We start from the raw sequence: 22,037 nt of genomic DNA, 5'->3' as shown, positions 1-22,037 counted from the left end.
CCGTGTAATTTGTTTTGGCCCTTGAGGCAATATCAAATTAACATTAGAGCTGGCCCGCCGGTGCTATACAGCAGTGCCGCTGTAACACCGCATTCACCGATTTCCCGGGAGACTCTCGAATTTCAGTGCCCCTCCCGAAAATCTCCCGGTGCAACCATTCTCCCGGATTCCACCCGGACAACAATATTGGGAGTGTGCCTTTAGCGTCCCCTACAACCTGTCGTCAAGTCTGTTTTTCCTCCTCATAAACAGCGTGCCGGCCCCAGTCACGTAATATATGTGGCTTCTACACACATGTAAGTAAATGCAAGGCATACTTGATCAACAGCATACAGGTCACACTGAGGGTGGCCATATAAACAACTTTAACACTGTTACAAATATGCGCCACACTGTGAACCCACACCAAACAAGAATGAACAACACAATTCGGGAGAACATCCGCACCGTAACAAAACATAAACACAACAGAAAAAAATACCCAGAACCCCTTGCAGCACAAACTCTTCCGGACCGCTAGAATATACACCCCCCGTCCCCGCTACCAACAAACCCCCCTAACCCCGCCCACCTGAGCCCCGACATTAAGTGAGCAGTAAAAAGGCCTGAATGGTTATTTATTCATTGTTATTTTATTTTCAAATGTATTAGCATCTGGAAAAAGTTAATGTTGATATTTTCCTCAGAAGGCTGCAAATACAAAAGAGGCATTCAATTTGTATTTAAATTTGATTTGATATGCCATTGATATTTTTTAATTATTATTGTTATTATTATTTGAAACTCAATTTTGCATGTCACTATAAAGTTAAATAAGCCTTGCTTGTTCAATATTCAATGAAAAACTTGTTTGGGTCCCTATTAAAAGGTTCATTTGTTCAACCTCGGCCCGCGGCTTTGTTCAGTTTTAAATTTTGGCCCACTCTGTATTTGAGTTTGACACCCCTGGTGAGACAACTGTCACGATCGGCTTAGCTGGAGTAGGATTCCAACGCAAAGTATAAAATAAATAAGAATAATAACGACAAACACTCTCTAAAAGAGTGACCAACACACCTTTGATTGCACACATAGGGCAGATGCTGGCTTTTCAACTTTCTGCATGAATTGAAAAATAACAAAATGTGGAAAAAGCGAAACATTGGGAATACTTTTCGTGACTGACCATAAAGCAAGCAACCCACATGGGATGATCCGCTGCCCGGATCATGTTTTGTTTTACTTCTGCTTCAGCATCCCTTGGTTGCTCATTATTTTCACCTGCCTCTGATTAGTGTCCAGGACACTCACCTGCTCCTGGGCACTAATCAGAGAGCTATTTATCCCTGCCTTTCGCCACACTCGGTCTGGCTGTTTTATTCGCTCCTGCAACAAGTTACATCAGTACTCCTTTGATTCCTGTTTCTATGTTAGCTTACCAGTGATAATTTTGTGCTTTAGCTCCCCGTGCAATCTGCATGGTTTGTTTGTATTTTTCCTGCATTTTTGTTTTACGCACTGATTTATGGAATATAAATCATTGTCCTACCTGCACACTGCTTACAGAGTTCTGTCTGCATCTTGGAGATACGATCAGTGCACAAACATGCGACCCCGACGTAACACCACATCCCCTTTAAGTAACATCCATTATTAAAGGTTAAAGGGGAACATTATCACAATTTCAAAAGGGTTAAAAACAATAAAAATCAGTTCCCAGTAGCATGTTGTATTTTTTGAATTTTTTTTCAAAATGTTACCGGTCTCCGAATATCCCTAAAAAAAGCTTTAAAGTGCTTGATTTTCGCTATTTGCGATGCCACTATCCATTTCCCTGTGACGTCACACAGTGCTGCCAATGTAAACAAACAATGGGAATACCACAGCAAGATATAGCGACATTAGCTCGGATTCAGACTCGGATTTCAGCGGCTTAAGCGATTCAACAGATTACGCATGTATTGAAACGGATGGTTAGAGTATGAAAATATTGAAGAAGAAACTGAAGCTATTGAGCGAATAGCTATTGACGCTATTCTTAGCCATAGCATGGCCGTACAGCTGCGTTAGCATCACCGGTAAAATGTGCGGACCAAACGATCAGGACTTTCGCATCTTTTGACACTGGAGCAACTTAAATCCGTCGATTGGTAAGTGTTTTTTTCGCATTAAATGTGGGTGGGAGGAAACGTAATATAGTTGCAAATGCATCTGCAGGTTATCCATACATCTCTGTGCCATGTCTGCTTTAGCACCGCCGGTAAATAGCATGTTAGCATCGATTAGCGTAGCATGTTAGCATCGATTAGCTGACAGTCACCCCGCGACCAAATATGTCTGATTAGCACATAAGTCAACATCAACAAAACTCACCTTTGTGATTTCGTTGACTTTATCATTGCAAATGCATCTGCAGGTTATCCATACATCTCTGTGCCATGTCTGTCATCGCCGGTCAAATATGGAGCCACTTTGGTAGATTCAATGGGGGTCTGGCGGCAGACACTTTGGCATCTTGGGGCCAGTGGTGCAACTTGAATCCCTCCCTGTTAGTGTTGTTACACCCTCCGACAACACACCGACGAGGCATGCTGTCTCCAAGGTTCCAAAAAATAGTCGAAATAACGGAAAATAACAGAGGTGAGACCCAATGTTTACAATGGGTTGAAAATTAAAATGGCGGCTGTATTACCTCGGCGACGTCACATTCTGACGCCATCCCCTCCAGAGCGATAAACAGAAAGGCGTTTAATTCGCCAAAATTCACCCATTTAGAGTTCGGAAATCGGTTAAAAAAATATATGGTCTTTTTTCTGCACCATTAAGGTATATATTGATGCTTACATAGGTCTGTGCGGTAAAAATAAATTAATCTGTATTCATACATAATTCATGCAGCAATTTTGACATCCCTAATCTTATTAAAATGAGACAATTATTATTGTGTTATTCAAATATTAAGTGCAATACAGAAAAATGTATACTATTATTATTGTGTTTTTAACATTTGGAAATAACTGCCTCACCCAGTAGTTACAGTATCGCCTGATTCCAATGAGCCTCTGCTTATAATTAGAGCATTTACAGAAAATGTGTAGAGGCTGTTCCATATGAAGAAGATGCATGACACGATACCTAATCCCCTCCTTGATTCTCAGCTTCTGTTGCATCTTCTGGCCCCGCCTCCTCTGCGGGCTCAGCAACCACCTCATCTGGAATTATAAGGCAGCTGACTGAAACTTTTTCATTATCACCGATACTAATGTCACTCATTGCCTCCATTGTACCTTTAGTTTCTATATTGTTTGGGTCGTCTGGCTCTCCCTCCACTTTAGGCTCATCATTGCCTTGTTCTTCAGGATTCTGCGAAACCTCTTCTGGAACGTTCCCTTCTTCTGGCTGCTGCTCCCTGTCATCACTTTGCTGAGCATCTGGAATCTCTTCAAAGTCCACCTCAACCAGAGATTGCTCCGCTGGTTGTTCAGTGTTGTCCACATTGCCTTCTTCCTCATCAGCGGCCTGCATCTCCGCACCTCCCTCCTCAGTTGTTTCTACCGCCTGAGCTCCGGCTTCTTGTTCACCATCGATGGTTTCGCTTTGAGGTTGGGTTCCTTCGGTTTCTTCAGACTGGATTTGGGGGTTCTCCTCATCAACGGCCTCTGAATGATCAACCTTATCTTCTTTAATATCATCAGTTGGGACTTCCTCCGGGGTTGTTTCTGGTTCGTCCTGCTCTGAAGCTTCAACCTCAGCTTGTACCTCAGGTTCCATCATGGCTTCTCCTCCAGCTTCTGTCTGAGCTTCTACCTTAGCTTCCACCTCAGCCTCCACCTCAGCATCTGTCTCGGCTTCAGCCTCAGCATCCGTCACAGCTTCAGCTTCAGTATCCGTCTCAGGTTCAGCCTCGGCATCCGTCTCAGGTTCAGCCTCGGTTTCCGTCTCAGCTTCAGTCTCAGCCTCCGTCTCAGCTTCAGTCTCAGCATCCGTCTCAGCTTCAGTATCTGTGTCCACCTTAGCCTCTGCCTCAGCCTCAGGGGCTGCCTCAGCTAGATCAGACTGCCGCAAAGCCTCCTCTGGTTCTTCAGCCTCAGGGTTCTCTTTCTCCTCTGATGCTTTTTGGTCAGCGGGTTCAGACTGATATACATCATCTTTTTCAGCACTACCCGTCAGATCAACTTGATCAGAAGATGTAGCCATGACTTGTGGTGCCTCTGCTTGCTGAGCAGACTCATCCTTGGCTTGAGAGTCTGCTGGCTTATCGCTGAAAGAAATTATATAAAAAAAGATTTTACACATCATCCATCATTCTATTTTCTACTGCTTGTCCCTTTCAAGATCGCATGTGGTGCCTAGCTCAGCTGCATTCTGGCAGTAGGTGGGGTACACCCTGGACAAGTTGCCACCTCATCGCAGGGCAAACACAGATAGACAGACAACGTCTGTCCAATTTACTGTTGCTTAACATCCTATCCCCAGGTGCATGTTTTTGGAGGTGGAAGAAAGCTAAGAGTACGTAGTCACGGGGAGAAGATGCAAACTCCACACAGAACCCAGAACCTTTGTATTGTGAGGCAGGAATTAGGGGTGTGTGCATGCCCTAGATTTTACACATAAAGAGTGGAGATTGTTGCTCATGTCAACATCAAAGCACGATTACCATATTGTAGTATAATACGTTTGAAAAATACTGACCCAAAGGCGGTGAGTGTAACTACTTTCCGATAGACTCATTTGACATTTGGCAAGATATCAAATATTTAACAACGTGCTAAAAAAACTCTAAAATATAACAACAATTGCTCTCAAAATCCACTTTTGAAGAGTTGTAGTATATCGTATATTGCCAAACTACCACCCTTAGCTGTATTTATGTTAGGCTGTTGAATCATTTTATACTTTTTATTATTACATTTTGTGATCTGAATATTAAGATTAGCAATGTTGGTATTATCAGTGAGGTGCGGTGAACTAAACACCAGGTTAGGCTTACATACGTTTTAGTCATTGTTGATTTAGGTTGCAGGAAAAAAAGGGAGTTATTCGCTTTCATAAAAACGTTATCATAATGACAATTATGATATGATAAATGGATCCAAAAACTATTTGATAAAGTTATTATTAAATACTTTTTGGTCCCATTTGCTTTTAACAAAATAAATCAAGTATTGTGAGAGTATCTTACCTTTCTGTATTTGTATCTGAAGCAGCAATAGCTATTCTCCATGAAAACGTACTTTGAATGATCGCATTCATTTTGTCTTAAAGTCCAGTTTAGAGAAGTATTTCATCTTGGATACAGTATATAATCCTCCATATTGGCAGAAACATTCATTTAATTCAATTTCATTCCATGAAATTAAACACTATTTTTGCATCTGACAAAAAACACCCACAAACGCTGGCTTACTCTAATAAAAATGCCATGTTTTTTTATAAATACAGTTAAAAAAAAAAAGAAAAGAAAAAAAATGCTGGCTTCCGCTGGAGACCTGTGTCTGCTAGCTTGCGCGCCCCCACTTCTCCCAGTGTGGCGAGTCAGAGTACTGCAGAGGGATTGAACTGCAAGTTGACAATATATCGCCCCCTACTTTGAGGCAGAGGTAGCAACAAGCATGCGCCCCCTCGCACGCACGCCCAATACACGCTGTGTGTAGCCGTGGAGGCACCGCCTGTGTCTGCCTCACTTCTCATCTGCTGCATTGTTTTGATCAGGAAACCTGGAATTTCGCCCCCTACTTTGAGGCAGAGGTAGCAACAAGCATGCGCCCCCTCGCACGCACGCCCAATACACATTGTGTGTAGCCGTGGAGGCACCGCCTGTGTCTGCCTCACTTCTCATCTGCTGCATTGTTTTGATCAGGAAACATGGAATTTCCACGATTTTGACCATGAAAATGATAAAAATATACAGGAACCACACCAAAATCACAAAGAAAGCATAAACCAAAAGATAAATATTAAAACTTATTTCATTACATTGTTTTGGAACATCTCATGGTTAAGCCACCTGGTGGCAGGTGAGGCACTGCATCACTTGCCTCCCCTGACAGCACGTCACTGGGTATTATCAGCGCTAACGTTAAGGACCATGTTGGCTTGATAAATAAAGTTTGTATGGTATCTACTAGGGCTGCGAATCTTTGGGTGTCCCACAATTCGATTCAATATCGATTCTTGGGGTCGCGATTCGATTCAAAATCGATTTTTTTTTAAATGAAACACGATTCTCGATTCAAAAACGATTTTTTTCCCGATTTAAAAGGATTCTCTATTTATTCAATACATAGGATTTCAGCAGGATCTACCCCAGTCTGCTGACATGCTAGCAGAGTAGTGGATTTAAAAAAAAAAAGCTTTTATAATTGTAAAGGACAAGGTTTTATCAACTGATTGCAATAATGTAAATTTGTTTTAACTATTAAACGAACCAAAAATATGACTTATTTTATCTTTGTGAAAACATTGGACACAGTGTGTTGTCAAGCTTATGAGATGCAAGCATAAGCCACTGTGACACTATTGTTATTTTTTTAAAGTTTTATAAATGTCTAATGATAATGTCAATGAGGGATTTTTAATCACTGCTATACTAAAATTATAACTAATATTGACACTGTTTCATTTTTGTTTCACTACTTTTGGTTTGTTCTGTGTGGTGTTTGTGTCTCCTCTCAATTGCTCTGTTTATTGCAGTTCTGAGTTTTGCTGGGTCAGGTTTGGTTTGTGAATTGGATTGCATTGTTATGGTATTGCTTTTTATTGGTTTGTTGGATTGATAAAAAAAACCCCCAAAAAACAACGATTTTTTAAAAATGAGAATTGATTCTGAATCGCGATTCAAATTTGAATCGATTTTTTCCCACACCCCTAACTAACAGTGTTACAAAAAAGATCAGTTAGAATAATACAGGGGTGCCCACACTTTTTCTGCAGGCGAGCTACTTTTCAATTGACCAACTCGAGGGGATCTACCTCATTTATATATATCATTTATATTTATTTATTTATGAAAGACATTTTTGCAAACAAGTTAAATGTGTTTAATGATAATACAAGCATGTGTAACACATATAGATGTCTTTCTTTCACGAAGACAAGAATATAAGTTGGTGTATTACCTGATTCTGATGACTTGCATTGATTGGAATCAGACAGTAATGATGATAACGCCCACATTTTCAAATGGAGGAGAAAAAAAAGTTGTCCTTTCTGTACAATACCACATGAAAGTGGTTGGTTTTTGGCATCTAATTCATCCAGCTTCCATACACTTTACAAGAAAAACATTGGCGGCAAATTCCGTAGCTTGCTTGATTGACATTCACGGCACCCGAGGGTCTTGTGAGATGACGCTGGCTGCTGCCACTTCATTATTATGAAAAAATGACAGAGAGGAAGGCGAGAAACACTTTTTATTTCAACAGACTTTCGCGCCGTCCCTTCCGTCAAAACTCTAAAGGCCGACTGCACATTTCCTATCTTCACAATAAAAGCCCTGCTTCATGCTGCCTGCGCTAACAAAATAAGAGTCTCGGAAAGCTGGCGTGCACATCACTTGTGCACGCCAGCTTTCCGAGACTCTGTATTTAGTGAATCACATTTACTGAAATTCCTCGACATAGTGAATTTGCAAATAGCTAAAATTATACACAAAGCAAACTATAACCTTCTACCCAAGAAAATATATACATATATATATATATATATATATATATATATATATATGTATATGAAGTTTTGTGCTCGTGCGCTACGTTTGCTCGCATCCTGTGCATCTCCTGGGGGCTAAGCCCCCCCTGTCCTTAAAAGCTAGTGACACCCCTGGTTTTAACTATTAAACGAACCAAAAATACGACTTATTTTATCTTTGTGAAAACATTGGACACAGTGTGTTGTCAAGCTTATGAGATGCCATGCAAGTGTAAGCCACTGTGACACTATTGTTCTTTTTTTTATTTGTATAAATGTCTAATGATAATGTCAATGAGGGATTTTTAATCACTGCTATGCTGAAATTATAACTAATGATAATATTTATTTTTGTTTCACAACTTTTGGTTTGTTCTGTGTGGTGTTTGTGTCTCTTCTCAATTGCTCTGTTTATTGCAGTTCTGAGTGTTGCTGGGTCAGGTTTGGTTTTGGAATTAGATTGCATTGTTATGGTATTGCTGTGTATTGGTTTGTTGCAGGGGTAGAGAACCTATGGCTCTAGAGCCAGATGTGACCCTTTTGATGACTGCACCTGGCTGTCAGATAAATCTTAGCTGACATTGCTTAACACGTTAATGATTCCGCTGGTAATCACAGTGTCAAAAATAACGTTCAAAAATATAAAACATTCTCATGCATTTTAATCCATCCATCCGGTTTCTACCGCACCTGTTCAAGTAGTCGCATTAATGGTAAGAAATATTTTATTTATTATTGGTAAGCTTCAGAATAACAAGGTTATTAAAAAGAATACGAGACTTATTATACTCTGAAAATGTTGGTCTTACTTAAAAATGCACGCGTTTAGTTGTATTCAGTCTTAAAAATACAATATATGGCTCTCACGGAAATACTTTTTTTAAAATATTTGGCTTGTTTGGCTCTCTCAGCCAAAAAGGTTCCCGACCCCTGGTTTGTTGGATTGATTAAAAAAAAATTAAAAAAAATCTATTTCCAAAAAAAAAAAAAGAGAATCGATTCTGAATCACACAACATGAAAATCGCAAATCGTATTGGAATTGATTTTTTCCCCACACCCCTACTATCTACTAATACAAGTTTCAATCAATCAATCAATCAATCAATCAATCATTACCATGAATTGATTAAAGGGGGAGCTCCACAAACCACGTTAAACTCAGATTCTGATCTAACAAAGGTCTTAACTCATTCTCTTTCTATGCCACATCAATGTGGAATGCACTCCCAACAGGTATAAAAGTAAGTGCATCTCGATATTCCTTCAAAACCGCTCTAAAACAACACCTCCAGGCAACTTCAACACTTTACTAATACCCTCCTCCATTCACATCCCATCTCCCCAGATTATAAACAACTCAAATGTACTTCTAATGTATATACTTGTTCTTATGCTATGTGAACTCACTATGTTCTCTGCTGGCTGTACATATCCTACTAAATAAGACCTACACTGTTTCAATGTCCACATTTCTCTGTTGATGCAATTGTTGATGACTGAAGTTCTGATATCAACCAAAGCTCCTCATCCCACGCCCCGGATTGTAAATAATGTAAATAATTCAATGTACATACTATGATGATTATTTTTGTGTGATGACTGTATTATGCTGATAGTATATATTTGTACCATGAATTGATTAACGTGGACCCCGACTTAAACAAGTTGAAAAACTTATTCGGGTGTTACCATTTAGTGGTCAATTGTACGGAATGTGTACTGTACTGTGCAATCTACTAATAAAAGTTTCAATCAATCAATCAATCAATCAATCAATCAATCAGAACACTAGAAAAAGTAAAAAAGTAAACTCACGTTGAATCTGAGTCTTGCGTTGCAGGCTCTGGCTGGGAAATATCCTGTAGATTTAAAAACAAAACAAGGTAAATACAAAAATTGTAGAAGCTGATGGTCAAACAAAGAAAGGTTGACTGGCCTGAAATGCACGGTTGAACTCGAATCTGTCTTCCAGGCTGGCGGCCCACTCAGACGGGTCCACGCCGCTCTCTGCAAAGCGGTCACACGGCCCGAGGGTCAGACTTCCACTCGGCAAATAAGAACACGGTTTGTACCTTCGCGTCGTTTGAGAAGATGGTGGAAGTAGAGGGCGGCGTACTTGGGAATGTCCGCAGGCTGATCCCGGAGGATTTCTCGCACCAGGCATTCGAGGATGGCCCCGAAACCCCGCGGGATCCTCAGGTGAGTGTCCCCGAACGGCACCGACATGTTGCCCACCACGAGAAGTCACTTTAGCCTCTGAAGCTAACCTGCTAGCTTTACGTCACTGAAAAGTTTATCAATTTTAACTATATATTTTTACCATAAACATAACTTGCCTACAATAAAATACAAATATCGACGTGGGTTGAGTTTGACGAGTTACAAGTAACTAGCTATCTAACCTACCTTGAGTGTTTGGACGTTTAAAAGCTGGCAGTCGGCTATTGTTGTCAAGTGTTTCTAGGCAACCACTTTGACAACAGACACCTTTGAGGATGAAATATCAATGAAGCAAATCCACAAAGGAGAACTATCCATTTTAATTTGGACAAACGGTAGAAAATGGATGGATGGAATATACATTGTACTAGTGTTGTCCCGATAGATAGATAGATAGATAGATAGTACTTTATTTATTCCGTCAGGAGAGTTCCTTCAGGAAAATTACAATTTTCAGCACAATCCCATTCAGGTTTAGACAAACATTACAGGGAGACAGAACAGGATCGCTGACGGGTCTGCCGGCTTCCAGCGCCCCTTACAAAAAAGATGAAATACAGGTAAACAAGGGGGGTGATGGGGGGGGGGGAGAAAAAAATAGAAGATTAAAATAAAATAAAAAAATCGGTCTTAGCCTAGGCCCTGGAGTGGGGGTGCAGACTGAGGCCAAGGGAAAAAAAAAAACTCATAGCCATAGTACACATCCCTCTTCCATGTGTTTAAGAGGGAAACATCAAACATCAAAGAACACAGAGGACATTAAAGACATTAAAGCAGCAGATACAAGCAGACACTTCTACATACAGCTATGAATAAAAAGTAAAAGAAACATATCCACTGTGGTGGCCTCCGCGGTGTTCCATGCCATCGTCCGCTGGGGTGGAGGGAGGATGGCCAGAGACAGGAGCAGACCCAACAAAGCAACTCTCTCGGCCGCCAACCAACTCTCGGCCAGTGTCCAGTCTGCATGGATGAGCGAGGATACGTCCAAGGTGACTGAGGTGTCTGACACCTGCTCACCCAGTCAAGACACCTCGAAGCCTCTCCGTCCCAGTAGCTCAGTGCTAGCTCCGCAGCCCTGTCCCCTCATCCGCATCTCCTCCAGTACATTCAAACAGACTCTGGTGTGGCAGAGACCCAGCAGCTGGTCTCCATGGCCAAAAGGCTCCCGGGAGGCAGATCCAGAAGTCCACAAAAAAAGCACCACAGAGGTCACGAAAGTGCCACCTCTTGTCACACAGTCCCAAAGGGTCCCGGACCAAAATGCAAAAAATTATAATACCACATGAAAACATGAGGGAAACACAAAAGGATGATACAAGAGCACAGAGCTCCCGCCTACAGCAGCCACTACAGCAGCGCCATCTTGGAAAAAAAATAAAAAATACCGCAGGGGTCGGGAACCTTTTTGGCTGAGAGAGCCAAGAAAGCCAAATATTTTAAAATGTATTTCTGTAAGAGCCAGAGGGGTTAGTGCATCTGCCTCACAATACGAAGATCCTGCAGTCATGGGTTCAAATCCAGGCTCGGGATCTTTCTGTGTGGAGTTTGCATGTTCTCCCCGTGATTGTGTGGGTTCCCTCCGGGTACTCCGGCTTCCTCCCACTTCCAAAGACATGCACCTGGGGATAGGTTGATTGGCAACACCAAATGGTCCCTAGTGTGTGAATGTGAGTGTGAATGTTGTCTGTCTATCTGTGTTGGCCCTGCGATGAGGTGGCGACTTGTCCAGGGTGTACCCCGCCTTCCGCCCGATTGTAGCTGAGATAGGCGCCAGCGCCCCCCGCGACCCCGAAAGGGAATAAGCGGTAAAAAATGGATGGATGGATGGATTTTTAACAAGTGGAATTATTCATTATTTAACGTGTCAAGCGATGTCAGTTCAGATTTATCCGAGAGCCAGATGCAGTCATCAAAAGACCTACCCCTGCGATACCGGTACGAAAATGTATGTCGATACTTTTTAGGCACTTTTGGATAATTTTCCAAAAAAATATACAAACCCCGTTTCCATATGAGTTGGGAAATTGTGTTAGATGTAAATATAAACAGAATACAATGATTTGCAAATCCTTTTCAACCCATATTCAGTTGAATATGCTACAAAGACAACATATTTCATGTTCAAACTGATAAACATTTTTTTTTGTGCAAATAATCATTAACTTTAGAATTTGATGCCAGCAACACGTGACAAAGAAGTTTCGAAAGGTGGCAATAAATACTGATAAAGTTGAGGAATGCTCATCAAACACTTCTTTGGAACATCCCACAGGTGTGCAGGCTAATTGGGAACAGGTGGGTGCCATGATTGGCTATAAAAACCGCTTCCCAAAAAAACGCTCAGTTGGTAGAGCGGCCGTGCCAGCAACTTGAGGGTTCCCGGCTCGATCCCCGCTTCCGCCATCTTAGTCACTGCCGTTGTGTCCTTGGCCAAGACACTTTACCCACCTGCTCCCAGTGCCACCCACACTGGTTTAAATGGAACTTTGATATTGGGTTTCACTAGGGAAAGCGCTTTGAGTCACTAGAGAAAAGCGCTATGTAAATATAATTCACTTCACTTCACTTTCACAAGAAAGGATGGGGCGAGGTACACCCCTTTGTCCACAACTGCGTGAGCAAATAGTCAAACAGTTTAAGAACAACGTTTCTCAAAGTGCAATTGCAAGAAATTTAGGGATTTCAACATCTACGGTCCATAATCTCATCAAAATGTTCAGAGAATCTGGAGAAATCACTCCACGTAAGCGGCATGGCGGAAACCTAACATTGAATGACCGTGACCTTTGATCCCTCAGACGGCATTGTATCAAAAACCGACATAAATCTCTAAAGGATATCACCACATGGGCTCAGGAACACTTCAGAAAACCACTGTCACTAAATACAGTTTGTCGCTACATCTGTAAGTGCAAGTTAAAGCTCCACTATGCAAAGCGAAAGCCATTTATCAACAACATCTAGAAACGCCGCCGGCTTCTCTAAGTTAATTATTATTTGCAAAAAAATAAAAATAAATTGTATGAGTTTGAACATCAAATATCTTGTCTTTGTAGTGCGTTCCATTGAATATGGGTTGAAAATGATTTGCAAATCATTGTATTCCGTTTATATTTACATCAAACACAATTTCCCAACTCATATGGAAACGGGGTTTGTATATATACCACAAAAAAATATTTTATTGGCTTTATTTTAACAAAAAAAAATCTCACGGTACATTAAACATACAAAGTAAAAAGAAGAAGAACCATGATACACATTCTGAATTTATGTCATCCATCCATTCATTTTCAAAATGATCTTACTCATCTCACAATATGAAGTGTAATTTACTTCGCCGAGTATTATTTATGTATTTATTTATTTGTATTGTAATTATGAGGGGCGACTTGTCCAGGGTGTACACCGCCTTCCGCTCAAATGAAGCTGAGATAGGCTAACCTAAACCTGACCCAGCAACACTCAGAACTGCAATAAACAGAGCAATTGAGAGAAGACACAAACACGACACAGAACAAACCAAAAGTAGTGAAACAAAAATTAATATTATCAACAACAGTATCAATATTAGTTATAATTTCAGCATAGCAGTGATTAAAAATCCCTCATTGACATTATCATTAGACATTTATAAAAATAAAAAAAAAGAACAGTAGTGTCACAGTGGCTTACACTTGCATCGCATCTCATAAGCTTGACAACACACTGTGTCCAATGTTTTCACAAAGATAAAATAAGTCATATTTTATGTTCGTTTAATAGTTAAAACAAATTTACATTATTGCAATCAGTTGATAAAACATTGTCCTTTACAATTATAAAAGCTTTTTACAAAAATCTACTACTCTGCTAGCATGTCATCAGACTGGGGTAGATCCTGCTGAAACCCTATGTATGAATGAATACAGAATCCTATTAAATCGTGAAAAAAATGGTTTTCGAATCGAGAATCGTGTTGAATTGGAATAAAAATTGATTTTGATTCAAATCGTGACCCCAAGAATCGATATTGAATCGAATCGTGGGACACCCAAAGATTTGCAGCCCTAATATATATATATATATATATATATATATATATATATATATATATATATATATATATATATATATAGTCCTCGCGCACTAATTGACTGAAAGAGCGATGATGTCATGTTGTCGATGAGAAAATGCATTTTTAGACAATATGATTTGCCTGAGCGGCTAAGAGACCCCGAGAGTAACAAGCGGTTGCCTTGTTGCCTTTCCATTAAGACAAATGAACTAGTTTTTAGTATAAGTTTGCTGGTTTCAAGGAATGTAATACCAAGCGTATATCATGATGTCAAGATAATGGCACTAGCATTTACTTCATTTAAAAATATCTGTCAACATATTGAACAAAAAGGTCTCACATTTTTTTTCTATCAAGAAAAGTGCACTTGTTATTAGCTAGAATATACTTATTTTGAAGGTATTTTTGGGTTCATTGAGGTTAGCTAGTTTTACTTGTTTTGGAAAGTCTTGACAAGCCAAATTGTTGGATTTATTATGTTTATTTGTTATGTGTATATGTATTTATGGCGGGCTTGCTTGGGAGTTTTAAGATGGGCGTGGCTACCACTGTCACGTGACAGCTTTTAAAAATGGCGTCATTTTTTGTTTGGTAAAATATAGCGTGCTTCGTCACCGGCAGACCCCACTGGTAAGATCATTTTATTATGTCCGCTTTTCTTGGTTAGATCAACCGAACTATTGTTTAAAATCCACGTTTGCTCGCTTCCTTTCTTTTTTGTTTGTTGTGTGTTCGCTAAGTCCGCGACGTTTGTTGTGCGGCTGGCTGTTTGACAGCCAGAGCAAACACGCACTGTTTTAGTTTTTGAACGACATGGGCAAAATGATTAAGTTAAAGGGGTACAACCACTGTAATGTGTGGATTGAAAACTGTTGTATTAGAGTGTTGTCACGTTGTGTGTGTCCGGCTGAATTTGAGTGATCTTGGCTTGAATTCGAAAATACCGGCACTTTACTTCCTGGTTTGGCTGATGGGATTTGTAGTTCTCTAATGTAGTTCTACTTAAATGTGTAATGTGTTGCTCAAACAGAGCGCGTTTGTTTATGTTCTTTTTTAGTATACTTGTCCATGAATCATGGCGACATTATAAATGATTCTGATCACATTTAAAACATTATATGACATAAATTAATGATGATAATAACATGTAATGCTAAAATTAATAAGTTAGGATAAAATCACAGTGATTGATAATATGTCATATCATGGTTGACAACAATATGGTTCAGTTGATTAATTCCATCTATCCATCCATCCATTTTCTACCGCTTATTCCCTTTTTGGGGTCGCGGGGGGCGCTGGCGCCTATCTCAGCTACAATCGGGCGGAAGGCGGGGTACACCCTGGACAAGTCGCCACCTCATCGCAGGGCCAACACAGATAGACAGACAACATTCACACTCACATTCACACACTAGGGCCAATTTAGTGTTGCCAATCAACCTATCCCCAGGTGCATGTCTTTGGAAGTGGGAGGAAGCCGGAGTACCCGGAGGGAACCCACGCGTTCACGGGGAGGACATGCAAACTCCACACAGAAAGATCCCGAGCCTGGATTTGAACCCAGGACTGCCGGACCTTCGTATTGTGAGGCAGACGCACTAACCCCTCTTCCACCGTGAAGCGTTGATTAATTCATGTCTATTATTTACATTATGATGATTCAAAAATAGGGGCTTCACGGTGGAAGAGGGGTTAGTGCGTCTGCCTCACAATACAAAGTTCTTGCAGTCCTGGGTTCAAATCCAGGCTCGGGATCTTTCTGTGTGGAGTTTGCATGTTCTCCCTGTGAATGCGTGGGTTCCCTCCGGGTACTCTGGCTTCCTCCCACTTCCAAAGTCATGCACCTGGGGATAGGTTGATTGGCAACACTAAAAAATTGGCCCTAGAGTGTGAATGTTGTCTGTCTATCTGTGTTGGCCCTGCGATGAGGTGGCGACTTGTCCAGGGTGTACCCCGCCTTCCGCCCGATTGTAGCTGGGATAGGCGCCAGCGCCCCCCGCGACCCCGAAAGGGAATAAGCGGTAGAAAATGGATGGATGGATGATTCAAAAATAGATACATTGTTTTGTTGTGTTCATGTTTGCTTTTAGGTTATTACCTGCTGCTGCTATTGCTACTGCTACTGTTGTTGCAATAGTACCAAATAAAACAAGCAAAAAGTGCACAGCGAGTAATTCCTTTTATGCTGAGTGACAACCCCTATTCAGAGGGCCAATACGGAAAAAAACTGAACACATTTTTTTTGTTCTATTGGCAGATAATTTTCCAGAGTTCACGCAAAATACCCATCATTTTTGTATTTTTTTTCCTTTTTAACTTTTTGCAGTGTGGGGTTTTCATGACATGAAATATTACCTTTTAGTTATCTTTACATGTTTAATTCAATATGGTAACACTGCCTGACGCTGAGCCAATCAGTGGCTGCAATACTGAACAGTGCGCAATGATTGGTTTCTTCTCCCGTGGCGGACATACTGGGGTATTGATTTTTTTGGGGGGGTATTTAGCTATTATCATGCTTGTCATGCTTAATTAAGGCCCTAAAAGTTATTAAAATATGCTTTTACAAAAAAATATCCCCCAAAAATCCGCGATGTGGTGAAATCGCTGTATTTGAAGCGCAGTATGACGAGGGACGACTAAAACGTGATGTTCTTGAACATAACTTTCAAAATAAAACAAACCGTAATCATTACACTCGGTAATATTTTGACATAAAATCTTTCTCTCCCCTTTATTTTACTGTGAATGAACAGGAACAGAAGACACTGAGTAACCGCTGTTGTTTTTCTTTTCCTCTCCCCTTGCAGCAGGTCAGGCGTACATAATGACCGCGTACTCGGAATTGCTGCTCATCTTGCGGCTGACCTCTCTGGGCTGTGGCAGGTGAAGTCTGTCGGCCGAGCGCGAGGCTTGCAAGTGACCCCTCGATTCGCATCCTCGCCACTAATTAGAAGAGAAAAAGATTAAGATACTGTACAGAAAAATAGAACCAGGCTGTGCGCTTGCACTCTCCTAACGCTGCATGAAGAAAAACGATAAAAGTTGTTTTACAACAATAAAACAAGGTAAGGGACTAATCATCTCTAACACACAATGGTCTTATATGTACATGAATGTCTTGTTGCTTACCTGTCGTGGCTCTTCTGTCGTCAAGTAGTTGACCTGAGTGAGCTCAGGTGTACTGACACCTCTCACGGCAATCATTATGTCAGCATATGGAACCTCAGTTTGACCCTCGTCTGTATCTGAGGAATCATTTTCAAATAATATTTAGTATTATATTCGTTTCTATATAAACCAGGGGTCCCCAAACTTTTTGACTCGGGGGCCGCATTGGGTTAAAAAAATTGGGCCAGGCTATTAAATATATATATGATTAAAAAAAAAAAGTCAGTGTTACACAATAACTAAACATATGCAAAAACTACTATCGACTACTCATATAAATCCTATGGTTTTTGACCTCAGAGTCGTCTTGTATCCAGGGAAGTATTCCCTGAGATTGTCAACATTGAAAAAAACAAAAAAAAAATTGTATAGAGAAAATAAAAATGCTAAATTAAGTATGGATCATACACCATTTTATCGATTGATCATTGCTCCTCTTACGTGTCGCGTACTGACTGTGGCAATGCTGACACACCAACAGTCGTTGTTATATTATCATCTCATTAATGTGCTTGTTAATTTCCTGTTAATAGCTGCTTACTTTCTGCTGCTACTTAAATTTTACTAGGCTATTACTTTTTGTGTTATTTCAAGCCAGCTTCTAGAACAGCTTGCCGGCTCCTGTTCGCTCTTACTCTCTGTGTAACATGTTTAGCCACGTCCTCCAGTGATATGCTACATCATTTGCTGTAATGAAGGGTTATTGACTTAGAGCAGTGGCTTTACACTGTGTATGGGAATGAAGTTAGCTGTCAGTGAACACCTAACCGACCTTTAAAGGGGAACATTATCAGCAGACCTATGTAAGTGTCAATATATACCTTGCTGGTGCAGAAAAAAGACCATCTTTTTTTTTAACCGATTTCCGAACTCTAAATGGGTGAATTTTGGCGAATTAAACGCATTTCTGTTTATCGCGCTGGAAGCGATGACGTCAGAATGTGACGTCGCCGAGGTAACACACCCACCATTTTCATTTTCAACACATTACAAACACCGGGTCTCAGCTCTGTTATTTTCCGTTTTTTTTACTGTTTTTTGGAACCTTGGAGACATCATGCCTCGACGGTGTGTTGTCGGAGGGTGTAACAACACTAACAGGGAGGGATTCAAGTTGCACCACTGGCAAGAAATCTGCCGCCAGACCCCCATTGAATGTGCTGGAGTTTCTCCACATTTTACCGGCGATGCTAAGACAGACATGGCACAGAGATGTATGGATAACCTGCAGATGCATTTGTAACGATAGTCAACGAAATCACAAAGATGAGTTTTGTTGATGCTGACTGCCAGCTAATCGATGCTAACATGCTACGCTAATCGATGCTAACATGCTATTTACCGGCGGTGCTAAAGCAGACATGGCACAGAGATGTATGGATAACCTGCAGATGCATTTGCAACTATATTACGTTTCCTTCCACCCACATTTAATGCGAAACAAACACTTACCAATCGACGGATTTAAGTTGCTCCAGTGTCACAAGATGCGAAAGTCCTGATCGTTTGGTCCGCACATTTTACCGGCGATGCTAACGCAGCTATTCGGCCATGCTATGGCTATGAATAGCGTCAATAGCTATTCGCTCAATAGCTTCAGTTTCTTCTTCAATATTTTCATACTCCAACCATCTGTTTCAATACATGCGTAATCTGTTGAATCGCTTAAGTCGCTGAAATCCGAGTTTGAATCCGAGCTAATGTCATTATATCTTGCTGTGGTATTCCCATTGTTTGTTTACATTGGCAGCACTGTATGACATCACAGGGAAATGGCCAGTGTCTTCGCAGAGAGCGAAAATAAGCTTTAAAGCTTTATTTAGGGATATTCCGAGACCAGTAACATTTAAAAAAAAAACTTCAAAAAATACAACAAGCCACTGGGAACTGATTTTTATTGTTTTTAACCCTTTTGAAATTGTGATAATGTTCCCCTTTGAAAATTCGGATGGATCGGAATGTAAAGCCCGATTACTTTCACTGCTCAATGGCCAACCTTACTGCTAATCCACCTGACCCATCAAAGTCAGCCGTTCATTTTCTGATGACTTTGCATAGAGGAAAGTATATAACACATATTGACTAGGAGTATTATGTTTGTTGCACAGCTAGAGCACACCTTACCATTCACTGGTGAGAAGACAACTTGGGAATGCAATGGTGAGCTAAATTGAATAAAACAAAAAGCATGATCAGTATAAAGCATATATGTCATAAAAAACGTATTTAAAATGATACTAACCCTGATCTGGAGACAGCATCATCCCCTAGAAGGTGTGACAACATTTCAGATTAATTATGTGTCAAACATTTTTTTATATCTATAAATACAACATTGAAAATGAATACACTTTAGAGTACACTGCAAAAAGTCAGTGTTCAAAAACGAGGGAAAAAAAAAATACAAAAATTAGGGGTATTTTATTTGAACTAAGCAAAATTATCTGCAAACAGAACAAGAACATTTGGCTTGTCAAGACTTTCCAAAACAAGTAAAATTAGCTAACCCCAATGAACCCCAAAATGCCTTAAAAAAAGTATATTCTCACTAATAAAAAGTGCACTTTTCTTGATAGAAAAAGATAACTTTTTGCTAAATATGTTGAAAAATATTCTTAAATGAAGTAAATGCTAGTGCCATTATTCTGACATAATGATATGCGCTCGGCATTACATTTCTTAAAACCAACAAACTTATACTAAAAACTAATTTATTGTTCTTAATGGAAAGGCAACAAGGCAACCGCTTGTTACTCTCGTGGTCTCTTAGCCGTCGAAAAATGCATTTTTTTCCATCCATATCATGACATCATTGTGCCAAGTGCGTGCTCTTTCAGTCAATTAGTGCACATAAATACAGCCAAAATTATTTTAATTAGAATTTGGAAGAATTTATCTTAATGTGCATGAACTATTTCTGTTCAAAATTGTTTGAAATGTTAAATGTTTAAATATTAATTGTCAGTTTACTGTACTGTGCCACCTGTACTACTATATGAGTACGTATGTTCTATTGTTTCATTGAAAATAACAAAGCAATTATGAGACACAATTGTCAAAATCTGGATTTTTTTTTCATGCTTGAAATAAGAACTTACTTTAAAAAAGTAGTTTTATACTTGTGAGTGTTGTTGACACAGCTTTGCAACAGTTGATATTCTAGTTTCAAGCATGTTTTACTTCAGTATTGGTCATCAAATCTCAGCAACAAGCTGTAATATCTTACTGAGATCATTTAGGACCAAAACACTTAATACAAGTAAAACACTCTAACATAAAATCCACTTAGTGAGAAGAATTATGTTATCAGACAGAAAATAAGCAAATATCACCCTTATTTCAGATATTCAATCTTACTTAGATTTCAGTTTTTGCAGTGTAGCCAGTTTTATAGCAGTATAGATTTACAAATACCATCCTAAAATTAGACAACACACCCCCATTATTGCATAAATACCTGGATAAACTGCTGCGATGAAATGTTTTATTTTAACGACTGTACACAGTCACAATAATCACTTTTACCGTTGCCACGGCATCTGTTGTGGTTCACACATATGTAAACCGCCAGTGCAATCAGCGCCACGACCACCGTCAGTGAAAAGGTCGCCAAAACGTGGATTTCTGCAAGTTTCCCTTAAAAAGTTGAAAACACACGCAATGAGTGCCGTGCACGTAAATGTTCATACTTCCGCAGTTTTTATTACCACAAGCTTGCTGTAAAGTAAAAGCGCTTATTGAAATTAACCACTTACCGTTTTTAGTACTTGGAGGAACTGTCGAGGTCATGGCAGTTGTCTGAGCTGGAGAGGGCAAAAAACAGAATTTACCCCTAAATCTGTTATTGCTCCTTTATTTTAGAACAAAAATACAACAGTTAGCACCTTTTAGAATCACGACACGCTCTATTTTTTGTTTAAGGTCAGGGTGATCTCTTGCTTGTGTGTAGCAGGAGTAGTTGTACTTCAGATCTTCGGCGGAAACATTGGCCAGAATAAGAGCGACCGTGCAGAAGTCGTTTTTGTCCTTGCTTGTTTCTCCTAAGCAGTCGGACGATACAGACGCTTTGCTCCAACAGCCCCGAACAAACCCAGTGGAGCAGTTGTAAGAGCATTTTAGTGTGACAGAATCCCCCAAAGCAACGGAACGTAACTCCAAGGGCCCCATGCAGTTCACAGAATCTGTAAAGAGAGATTTAAAAATACATTATTGCATTGAATTCCTAAAGGACCATTCAGCTTACCTTTCTTCAGCCACAAACAAAGCAGTGTGAAATAGAATTGCATCCGCATGGTTCTCCCATTTATCCCTTATTGTCAAGTGCGCTTCTATACAACGTACAGATATACACCGACAAGCCGGTACAGGAAGGAAGTGGTTTGCAACGACTGCCAAAACAAGCCCAAAAAATTCCATGAGTTGCACCTGGTACTACACATTTATGCAAAAGAAAATTTCAGTTGAAACTGTACACCCTCAAAGATGATGCACATGATAAATCAACCCACTCATTGATATTTTAAGGCACAATAAAACTGCAAAAAACAAAGGGTTTGACATAAATGATGCAAGAGATGTGGTTTGCACGTCTGAGGAAGCATGGCTACCCCTCACTCAAAACAACAGGATGAGAACAATGTTAATCTAAAAAATGCCATTTTAAAGCACACTGCAAAAAGTCAGGGTTCAAAAACAGGAAAAAAAATAATACCAAAGTTAGGTGCATTCTACTTGAACTAAGCAAAATTACCTACCAATAGAACAAAAACATTTGGCTTGTCAAGACTTTCCATAACAAGTAAAATTAGCTAACCTCAATGAACCTAAAACTATCTTAAAATAAGTATATTCTCACTAATAACAAGTGCACTTTTCTTGGTAGAAAAAACAAATGAGACCTTTTTTCTCAATATT

The 22,037-nt window shown here is 40.0% G+C and overlaps 3 protein-coding genes across 6 annotated transcripts in view; 1 reads left to right on the top strand and 2 right to left on the bottom strand.

The window, feature by feature from the left end:
- spa17 (sperm autoantigenic protein 17) overlaps positions 1-10,266 on the bottom strand; it is a 36,637-nt gene extending 26,371 nt beyond the window's left edge. For 2 of the 4 annotated variants that reach the window (XM_061878247.1, XM_061878248.1), the window contains exons 1-4: positions 9,606-10,266; positions 9,485-9,528; positions 3,267-4,240; positions 3,115-3,191 (exon numbers count right to left, since the gene is read on the bottom strand). In XM_061878247.1, coding sequence (XP_061734231.1) covers positions 3,115-3,191; positions 3,267-4,240; positions 9,485-9,528; positions 9,606-9,833 — 1,323 coding nt within the window. In that variant the 5' untranslated portion in view covers positions 9,834-10,266. The remainder of the gene's footprint in view (positions 1-3,114; positions 3,192-3,266; positions 4,241-9,484; positions 9,529-9,605) is intronic. The other 2 variants (XM_061878250.1, XM_061878249.1) reach the window with 2 other exon arrangements.
- The window catches only part of LOC133537328 (neurogenic locus notch homolog protein 3-like), a 90,249-nt gene continuing 77,976 nt past the window's right edge, over positions 9,765-22,037 (top strand). Inside the window, exon 1 of the mRNA XM_061878360.1 lies at positions 9,765-9,868. The gene's annotated coding sequence lies outside the window, so the exon portion shown is untranslated. The remainder of the gene's footprint in view (positions 9,869-22,037) is intronic.
- LOC133537270 (uncharacterized) lies at positions 16,655-21,522 on the bottom strand. Its single transcript, XM_061878251.1, has 8 exons — positions 21,367-21,522; positions 21,008-21,304; positions 20,879-20,926; positions 20,649-20,759; positions 19,366-19,390; positions 19,248-19,288; positions 17,085-17,200; positions 16,655-16,898 (listed from the first exon to the last, which is right to left on the bottom strand). Exons 1-8 carry the CDS (start codon positions 21,413-21,415, stop codon positions 16,767-16,769), a joined length of 819 nt encoding a protein of 272 aa, XP_061734235.1. The 5' UTR covers positions 21,416-21,522; the 3' UTR covers positions 16,655-16,766.

Source organism: Nerophis ophidion, linkage group LG18 (genome assembly GCF_033978795.1).
Source record: "Nerophis ophidion isolate RoL-2023_Sa linkage group LG18, RoL_Noph_v1.0, whole genome shotgun sequence".
Classification (NCBI taxonomy): domain Eukaryota; kingdom Metazoa; phylum Chordata; class Actinopteri; order Syngnathiformes; family Syngnathidae; genus Nerophis; species Nerophis ophidion.
The sequence above is the reverse complement of the archived record's forward strand: the minus strand, read 5'-3'. Positions and strand labels throughout refer to the sequence as shown.